General features: G+C 45.4%; 1 protein-coding gene across 2 annotated transcripts in view; it reads left to right on the top strand.

Moving 5' to 3' along the window:
• The window catches only part of LARGE1 (LARGE xylosyl- and glucuronyltransferase 1), a 379,220-nt gene extending 377,695 nt beyond the window's left edge, over positions 1 to 1,525 (top strand). For both annotated transcript variants that reach the window (XM_040637428.1, XM_008705631.2), the window contains one exon: positions 14 to 1,525. In XM_040637428.1, the coding sequence (XP_040493362.1) occupies positions 14 to 211 (198 nt within the window). In that variant the 3' untranslated portion in view covers positions 212 to 1,525. The remainder of the gene's footprint in view (positions 1 to 13) is intronic.
• Positions 1,526 to 10,511: the final 8,986 nt, after the last annotated feature.

Genomic DNA, 10,511 nt, shown 5'->3' with positions numbered 1-10,511 from the left:
TCTTGTCTTCCAGGAGTATGAATTCATCGTGCTGCCCAATGCCTACATGATCCACATGCCTCACGCCCCCAGCTTCGACATCACCAAGTTCCGGTCCAATAAGCAATACCGCATCTGTCTCAAAACCCTGAAGGAGGAGTTTCAGCAGGACATGTCTCGCCGCTACGGCTTTGCCGCCCTCAAATATCTCACGGCTGAGAATAACAGCTAGCACCGGGAAGCCCACCACTAGGGAGAGAGACCTATTCTGCAGGGGGAACGCCACTCGCCGTTTGGGGCCCAGCCTTCAAACTCAAAATTGAGCAATGCTTTTTTGGTTTGTTTTTATTTGTCTCATTGGCCCAACAAAGCCGCCCAACTACAGAGATCTGGGACAAGGATCCGGCCAGCGCCTCTCTGCTCCACAACCTGGCATCCCCAGAATGTGGAAGAACAACTCATCGACACGGTCTCTTCAAGAATGGGACACAGAGGAGTTAGAGGGAGCAAAGGGGTTATCCGACCACAAAGCTGCAAAACCAAGCAGGTCTTTAGGATGTTCTCATTGCCTTTTAAGAAAGGGAAGTCAGGGTGCTGGGGGTTAGCCATCCCAGGAAATAGAAGCAAAACTTGTCTCTTTGTTCAGAGGAAACTCTTTTTTTTGTCCTGCAATCTAGCTGCATATCCAAGGTGGGAGGCAAGCCAATGATCTGAACCAACCATTTGGAAGAACCCAATGGGGACATCATACTGGGTGGGACCTGGAGGTGGGGGTCAGTTGGTTCTTTATCCTCGAGGACACTCTTGTTTTGCTTTGATTTGTTTTTGTTTGGGGGGATTTTGTTCATTTGTTTGTTTTTGGTCTGGGAATCCAAAATAGAAAACCTGATCTTTCAAGGCTCTGAAGGAGAATCCGCTGCCCCATCCAACATGCCCCCGTCAGCAGTGGCCCAGCAAGGAGTACGAAAGTCTTCAGCCACTATTTAAACACGGGCAGCCTTCTTCAGGATTATCACTGAGGCCCCCATGACCCTGAATCCCGTACTCTTCAGAATCCAGGGGCCAAGATGGAGACGGTGGAAATACGAAGACTGTCATATTTGCTATTGGCCGTGACTGGCTCATGGGGAAAGGGCTCTGAAGGGACTGTTGCAGTGCACACGGAAGGTATGGACTTCTCAGGCCTTTAGAAGAACTGCCGTAGCTTACACAAGCCCAGCTCTGAAGATCCACATGTCCCGTCTGGAGACCGTCAGGAAGAACATGTTGGGTTCCTCTGTGTTCGTGCCGCTTCCCTGCGGCTGGGACAAGGTCACAGCCTCGGGCTCCCTCTGGGACCTGTCCAGAGGGTAGGCAAGCACCTTTACCATTACACGGATTGAGGAGACACTGGACTTTTTACCCATTTTCTTGAATCTTCAATATTAATGTTGTGTTTACATTGATGAGAACAAGAGTCCATGCCCTGTGCTCGGCTGGGCTGTTTGTATTGAGTTGCAATGTGACCAGCGAACGCTGCATTCAATAAACGAAAGTTCGGACTGTTTCTTCCCCGCTCCCTCCCACTCTTGTAAGAAGCTGCCGAGACACGGGCCACTGTAGAGAGCAAGATCCATAAATGGCAGCCTCACACTTTCTGTTCTCCCATTGTGTTTTGCTCGTCCTTTGAGCCTTAACCTTGTTTTCTCCTCTTCTGAGGTTCGATCTCACTTTACGCTGTCACCCTCAAAGCGTCTTCAGAGTCTCTGCCCAGCTTGTGTCTCAGCACGGAAGCCAGATTCTAGCGAGGGAAATCCTGGTCATCTAGCGAAGTGAGCCCCCTCACCCCTTGTCCTGGTGGTCACATGACACCCCAAAGCCTCTGACTTCCAAGACCCTCTCATGTGTTATATGCTCAAGTGGAGATTTCACTTAGATTTACTTAAAAAAAAAAAAAAACTTAGGAAAACAATTATTTGGACTAATCCTCACACAGATGCAGTTAAGTTTCTGTGTGTGTGTGTATATATGCGTATATATATCATACATATATATAGCATATATGTGGCATGTACATCACAAAATTAATACATGAATACTGTAAAAAGTAAAACATCACAAAAGTATTCAAAGTGTGTGTTCAAGGCCCCTTCCTGCATAGGCGTGTGCGGGCCAGCTCCCGCCGGCTCGCAGGAACTTACCATGTGCACATCTTTCGTAGTCTCGTGCTCTGTGCTTCACATTCGTACATTGAAATTGGCCACGATGGAAGTATTTACGCCATGGCAATCAGAAAACCACAAATCAGGGCACCCTCATCACCCCAAGAGCTGGTTGTCAAACATTTACCAGCACACCAATGCCTTTTTCTCTTCCCTATGCGCGCGCACACACACACACACACACACACACACACACTCAAAAATCATCTTTCCTAGAGAAGACCATTGTTAATAGATGTAACTTTTAATCACTACCGGCTACTTGAGCCAAGTGGAAATGTACTAGTAGTACTGGTTCCTTGATGTTAAAAATCAATTTTTAATTCCCTAAAGCCTTTTGTTTTTTACATGTTTTACAGCCCCTGAATCCCACCCAGCCACCTTGCTTTCACTTGCCTTTCTATGGGCAGAGTCGTGACCATATAACTTACCGTACAGACTGGGTCACCTCTGAGAATAAGAGCAGGTGCTAAGTATCTTAAGACAACAGGTATACATTGGAGGACGATGTAGCCTCACGTACCCTGAATTTATTTATTTTTTATTTTTTTAGATTTTATTTTTTTGCCAGAGAGAGAGCACAAGCAGGAAGAGCGGCAGGCGGAGNGAGAAGCAGGCTCCCTGCTGAGCAAGGAGCCCGACGCAGGACTTGATCCCAGAACTCTTGGATCATGACATGAAACGAAGGCTGACGCTTAACCCACTGAGCCACCCAGGCGCCCCTGCCCTGAATTTATTAAAGCCAGAGACTGACTCTCCACACCAACAGGAGAAAATCCTATTTCCCCAAAGACAGGTGCCTGACACAATGAAGCCGGTCTCACTTGAGACGAGAGCTCAGATGCTGGCTAATGCCCAAGTTCAACACACGGGCTGGCAACCCAGTGGAGGCTGAGGTCTGCAGAGCCCACAGAATGAATTTCCAGAACTACACTGGGAGCAGTAGCTCCCTGTCGGCCCCAGTTCATGGGTGGGGGGGCAGGGGGGAACTGCAGCCCTCTGGGCCGAGGCAGTTACTACACATGGTGATTCCTTAGTCTCAGTGCCCCAGGGCAAGCCAAGCTTATAAATGGGTCACCCTGGTGTTTTCATGCTTCAATAAGCCAATACGATCTTGGCTTTCAGCTGGGAGGAAAGAAAGGTTTCTCTCACTTAGCCCCCATAATATTCAGTGTCTGGGAGAGCTGAGAGTCACTGAGTAACCACTATGTAAAAGGGCCTTTTGCGTGCATTTGCTCATTGAATCCGTGCAGCAAAACTGCAAAATGAAACTGTTTATAGATGAGGAAACCGAGTGAGCTCTGGGAAATTAACTTCCTGAAATTCACATTGTCATTATATAGCAGACCCAGAATTTAAACCCATGCCTACTTGGATGGATCCCAAACCACATAACCTGCAATGCTGCTCCTTTCCCCAGTAAGAAGGAATTGTATGAAATACTGGCAGATGAGAGGATTTGAACCTATATAGGAAGAGTATTAGATTTCTAGTCTTCCTCCTTCCACATCCATCCAGTAACACAGCCCAGACAGCAACCTCTCCTAGATGCTCCAAATCTGGCTATGCCCATGGACTTCCTGAAAAATCATTTGAAATAGACCTGGCAGTCGACAGACTGCTGGTTAGACGGCTGGGATCCACTGTAGGGGGCAGTCATTGATTTCCTGAGGGCTTCTCCTGGGTTACATGGCACAGGTAGGGACACTGTTTTAAGCTCCCACTTGCACCTGAACTCAGCTGCTTGCTGCTTCAAAGTGGTGTCTCTGAATGTGTTGAGCTGATTAACAGAGCACATATTTGCTGAGTTGACTAATAGCTTCTTTGTACCCCATCATGAAAGGACAGACCCTACTTTAATTCTGTTCCTTTCAAAGACTCTACTGTCTTTGAGTTAAGGCTTCATTTGTGGTCACCAGGCCTTTAGGGAGCTCTGTGTTTAGTGGAAGAAACGTGATTAAAATCCCCTCAGACACGGCTCCTGCACCCTTTTAGGGAAGACAATAAGAGCTGCCCATTTACCGAACTGAGACGTCTATGGTAGTGGGCAATGATGAGTCTTCACACGGCATCATAATATAAGGACGGTATTACTATCCCTGTTCTTTAGCTAATGGAACCAGCCCTCTGAGAAATTATGTGAGTTGCCCCAAATCACCAGGTTGTTCATGGAGGTGCTGGAATTTGAGCCAAAATCTGGCTCACTTCAGAAACCCATGTCTTTCCACCCTGTGCTGCTGTCTCCCCGTACGACACTGAAGTCAGCGTGGCTGGAGGCTTATGCGGCCACATGGCCGTGGAGTTCGTGGGGAGACATGCATTCCCCCCCTTGCTTTTTCAATCCTCTTTATTTTCCAGTTTAATGCCACTAAAGATAATGTCAGTTATCTGCTAAGTGCATTCTAAGAAGTTTCAGACCCATAGAATCTAACATCGTAGATACCATGGTTTCTGTCTTCATTGAACAAAAATGTTCTTAGTACCCTTGAATTTCAAGGAATTCTTGGTGATATCTGAAAGATGACAGGGGCATCACAAACGTGGAGGGCTTCTGATGGTGACTATTTGACAGAGTTGGTTCTTGGTTTGTTCCAACACCTTCAGTTCATCCTGAGAGACCGTATTTTCTGGAATGAAAGAAGGTGGGTCAGTTTGGGGAAAGTGTTTCCCAAGGTTTGGAGCCAGTGAGACTGGGACGATGTCACAAAATAATTGACAGAGCTTGCCCAGAGCAAAAGTCTTCAGCAGATTCCTGGGTAGGTCATGCTGCTGAGATTCTAAAGGAAGAAAGAAAGGGCTGCAGCGGTGAGAATAATTTCACTGGACTCCCTGTGACTTCCTTCTGCGTTCCACTACCACTGATAGAGCACCCACTCTGTGATGGGCACTGTGCATACGGCAGCCGACCAAGGACAGGCAGCTTTCATACACAGTTACCTGGAAAGCTGAAAAGTACACATAATGCTACGACAGGTGTCTTTCTATCACATTCATGTATACAATTTTAGTTTATTTTTACTTTTTTTTTAAGATTTATTTGAGACACAGAGAAAGAGCATGACCAAGAGGGACAGTGGGAGACAGAGAATCTCAAGCAGACTCCAGGCAGAGCGGGGAGCCCGACTCGGGGCTCGATCTCACGACCCTGAGATCACGACCTGAGCCGAAACCAACAGTCAGATGCTCAACCGACTGTGCCACCCAGATGCCCCTAGTTTATTTTTATTTTTAAGCTCGCATACAGAAGAGTTGAAAGAGTAATACAATGAACTTCTGTAGACCCTCCATTTAGATGCACTGATTGTTAACACTTGGCCACCTATGCTTTATATCTGTCTATAATATTTTTTTTCTGGAACCTTTAAGAGTAGATTGTAGATATCATGTCCCTTTAAGTCTGAATAAGTTAGCATGTATTTTTTTTTAAAGGATGTTCTTATATAACCACGATGCAGTAGTGAAATTGAAGAAATTTTTGCTACCATACAATCATCTAATACACAGTCTACCTTCAAAGTTTGCCAGTTGCTGTAATAATTTCTGTGTAACAGGAACCACAGCCATCCCACCCCCGACTCCAGGGTCCAATCCAGTCTGAGACACATTGCACAGTTGCCTACAGTCTCTAATGAGGAACAATTCCTTAGTGCTTTGCACTTTATGGCAATGACATTCTTGAAAAGCACAGATAGTCGGTTTGCTAGTTTAGTGTTTTGAATGAGAAATAGGTACACACACACAAGGCAATTCATAAAATATGTATGTATGTGTGACTTTCTAAATTCATTATTATTATATGACATATTATGTAACATAAAATTGTATGGCAGATAGTGTTAAGCCAGTCCTCAGAAGGATCGCCGTCCATGTGGATGCATGTGCCTTGGTGGGATGGTCCAATAGGTGGGACCCAACAGCAGGCAGGACATACTATCATGGGGACACATCGCTAACCCCACTTATTTGTCTTATCACCAGACAATGAAAGTGATCATTTTCTACTTACTTGAAAGTTTCGTAGCAACTTTTAAGATACATTCGTTAGCGGAGCTGCTTTGTGTTAGGATGAATGTATATTACATGCGGATATAGACGTGGACATTCTTAGTTCAGTTTCTCAGAGCTACAAGGAAAAAAGATAAAACAACAATGCAAGAAGTCTAACCTTCCCCCAACTTCGTTATGTATGGACCCACATTAACCAGTTCATTAATATTTCCAACCTCCCCAAAGATTATTTAATACTTAGGTAGAACTGAGCAACTTGGTTTCCTTCCCCAGGAATATTAAGATCAGCATCTAATATTCTGACCTTTAGAAGATCAGAAACGTCTTCTAAGTAGGTGAGGGAAAGCTGTCTCACCTGCTATTAACAGTGGAAATGACGTGGAAAGACAATGAGCTTCTTTGTGTACACTGGCTTAGTAATCTGGCCTCAAAACGAAAAGCCCCACTCAGAAATGCCTGTTTCCCTGCTTGTCCATGGTCACCATGGTACACCAAGCTAGTCACGCTCAGATTCCGAAGTCCCACTCATCTGCATGAGTGACGCACCCTGCATGCAGTCCGGCATGGCTGGGGCATATGCCTCAGTGTGGCAACTCTGAGCTTGGGCTTTTCGTCAACTCTGAGTTATTTGAATATGAAAACCTATGTTGGATCCAGCAGAAAAGACTGATGGAAGACCCTTCGTTAATCATGACTTCTAACAGGTCCACTTTGAACATTCTAATATTGCTCAGAGCTACCTGTAGTCAATCCCAGCTATCTTTATGCAGCATTTATGTGCTGCTGTGCTAAATCCTTGCTCCTGTTGTCTACAGGAATCCCATGAGAGGAGGGATTATTATTTTCATAGATGGGGAAACCGAGGCTCAGTGGGATGAAGTCCTGGAGGGGGCCACCAACCAAACCCTATTTTTCTAACTCCACGATTTTGGTGTATGGAAGTGAAATGAGTATGGGATACAGGGACAATGGGGCGAATCAGTGGACAGGAGTCTGTCTGCTGGTCTCCTGCAGCATTCCCAAACCCACCGTAGAAAAAGCTAGACCTCATGGTCTCCCTCCCTAAGAGTCTAGGTCCTCTTCTACCGCGGCTTGGGTGTCATGAACCATTCTGAATGATGCAAGCAAGGATGGTCAGACCTGGGAAGGAAGGGAATGGCACAGAAATTTGCTGGCTAATACACAATCTGCATTATCTTATTTAACCAGCAATAGAAGGTATAATGTAGTACTATCTCCATTTTAAAGGTAAGGAAACAGAAGTTCAGAGAGGTTAAATAAGAGCCATTACAATTGAACCCAGATCTATGTGCTCCAAAACTCGATGTTTCCAACTGTCTGCCCTGTTTGCCAGGGATTCAGCCAACACAAGGTTATAGAATCTTTGTTTTTCAAAGGACCTTAGTAGTGAGAATAAGCCTAGTCATCAGCAGGGTATGTCTCTTCTTTGGCCTACAACTAGTGCTTCTCCAACTTTAATGTGCTTGGGAATCCTTTGTGAGGATCTCATTAAAAGCTGATTCTGTGCATGCAGCCCGAGACTCTGCATTTCAACCAAACTCCCATGTGGTGCGGAGGCTGCTGGTCCACACACGTAAGATGGTCTCTTCATACCCTTAAGACTCTCAGCTTCTTTCCAAATCTTTGTGGAGCTCTGACAGCATGTCTAGCAGGCATCACTAGCCACCTTGGAAAATCGCTGTTCAGGAGATTGATTGGTTCATTTTCAAAAAATAGTTACTAGGGTTCAGCAACAGTGCCAGGTGGTGATAATCCAAAGATGAATTAGACACAGTCCTCGAGCTCATGGAACCCACCCCCCTCAACCCCCGTAAGAAGACAGACAGGTGTATGAAGAGTGACATATGGGGAAGTAGCAGGAGAGGGGCCGAGGGTGCTATGGGAGCTTGGCAGAACGGGGCTCACTCCAGGCTGGGCTCCTGGAAGCCTCTCAAGACGGATGATGCCTATTAAAGAAAAATTACTGATTGACGCCCATTAAAATGGTAAGGATGGCTTTATTCAAGTGTCAAGACTATTGCAGTAGGGGAGAGAAACTAGACTCAGCTCTGAATACAGGGGAGATTTGTAGACAACGAGCCAACTGGGGGGATTGGTGGATGTGAGATAATGAAGAAGAGACCTCAAAGCTTTCTTGCTAAACCGAGTTAACAGTATTCTTGCTGAGGGCAGGTCTAAGACTTAGGCATCAAAGGTGGGGGTGAAGAACTTGATCAGATGTCAAGGGTGATCAGCTATCAAAGGTAGGGGGTTCTTACTAAACTGGCTTAGGATTCTTTGCTACAATGGGCTGGGCTCACCAAACACCAGGAGGGAACCATGTCCCACAGAGGGCTCAGAGGAGTCTGTACAGAGTTTGGCCGAGGAGAGAGTCTTTGTCACACCTGACAGAGGACAGTCATGGGCCTGAAGAACAAGGAGGCAAACCTAATTTAAGCGGCCTGCCCAGCAGGTAAAGGCTGGAAACTGCCTCATTTTTCTTCACCCTGACTCAGGCCTGATTTCCGCATGAACAGATTACAATATGATGTTATCCTGTGGACTCCAAGAGCCTTACCTTCAGGATTGAATGTACTTCATGAATTTCAAACCATCCCTCTGACCTTGAACAAGACATCTCTGGAGCTCAGTTTCTATGTCTCTAAGATGAGGCCATTGGGTGTGTGCATTTTTTAATACAAATTCTGTTCTCTGTTTTATTTTTGATTTGCTAATGATTTTATTTTATTCATTTATTTATTAAATATTTTATTTATTCATTTAACAGAGAGACAGCCAGCGAGAGAGGGAACACAGGCAGGGGGAGTGGGAGAGGAAGAAGCAGTCTCCCAGTGGAGGAGCCTGATGGGGGGCTCGATCCCAGGACTCCAGGATCACGCCCTGAGCCAAAGGCAGACGCTTAACAACTGGGCCACCCAGGCACCCCTTGATTTGCTAATGATTTTAGGAAACTCTTGGGTACTACTTGCTATGTATCAGTCCCAGTTCTAAGCATCTTACATTTAGAAATTTCAATAAGAAGTTAGTTTAAGTAGTAACCTAAGGTAGGTACTGTTACCAGACCTATCTCACAAAGGGGCAAACTGAGGCACAGAGAAGTTAAGTGGTTTGCCCATTACTTACTTTACACAGTAAGTAGCGGAGCTGGGATTTGAACCAAGGCAGGTTGGCTCCAGAGTTGACATTCCTAACCACTATGTCCTACCGCCTCCCTGACGGGGGAAGAAATAGCATTCAATTATAACAGCTATCCCTCGTTGTGCTCTTTATATTTTTGTGGGGCGTATCTTTTTTCTATTGCTGTGTAAAAAAGCGCCACAGACTAGGTGACTTAAAACAACACACCTTTATTATTTAATTGTTCCCGAGGTTCAGGAGTCCAGATATGGGCTGACTGGGTCCTCTGATCAGGGTCTTGCCAGGCTGTGACAGAGAAGTCAGCCATGGTATGGTTCTCATCTGGAGCTCAGGGTCCTCTTTCGAGTTCGCTGTTTGTTGGAAGAATTCAGTTTCTTGGTTCTAAAACTGAGAGCCCCACTTTCTTCTTTTATTTATTTTTATTTTTTTAATTGAAGCGTAACTAACATACAGTGTTATATTAGTTTCGGGTGTACAATAATGATTCGACATTTCTATACATTACCTGGTGTTCTGCACAGTAACTCTGTTCTTAATCCCCTTTTTCTATTTCACCCATCCCCCACCCACCTGCCCTCTGGAGACTACCAGTTCTCTATATTTAAGAGTCTGTTTTTTTATTTATTTTGTTTTTTAAGTTCTACATATAAGTGAAATCATACGGTATTTGTCTTTCTCTGATGGATTTCACTTAGCATAATACCCTCTAAGTCCATCCATGTTGTTGCAAATGGCAAAATCTTGTTCTTTCTTATGGCCGAGTAATAGTCCATTGTGTATATATACACCACATCTTCTTTATCTATTCATCCATCGATGGACACTTGGGCTGCTTCTGTATCGTGACTATCATAAATTGTGCTGCAAGAGCCCTGCTTTCTGGCTGGTTGTTGGCCATGACCACTCTCAGCAATTAGAGGACACCCATCAATCCCTGCCAAGTGGTCCTCTTGGACCTGCTGGTTTCCTTCTTCAAAGCCAGCAGGAGAAGCTCTCCCTCTAGCCTGCTAAGCCAGAGTCTACCATAGGTAATGGAATCATGGGAGTGATACCTCATCACATCCCCAGGTCTTGCCCACACTCGGGGCAGGGTGGAGTTCTACAGGGCATGCTCACCAGGAGATGAAAATCGTCAGGCCCTCCTTAGAATTCTGCCTGCCACGG

Source organism: Ursus maritimus, unplaced genomic scaffold, assembly GCF_017311325.1.
Source record: "Ursus maritimus isolate PB19 unplaced genomic scaffold, ASM1731132v1 scaffold_21, whole genome shotgun sequence".
Lineage (NCBI taxonomy): Eukaryota > Metazoa > Chordata > Mammalia > Carnivora > Ursidae > Ursus > Ursus maritimus.
The sequence above is the reverse complement of the archived record's forward strand: the minus strand, read 5'-3'. Positions and strand labels throughout refer to the sequence as shown.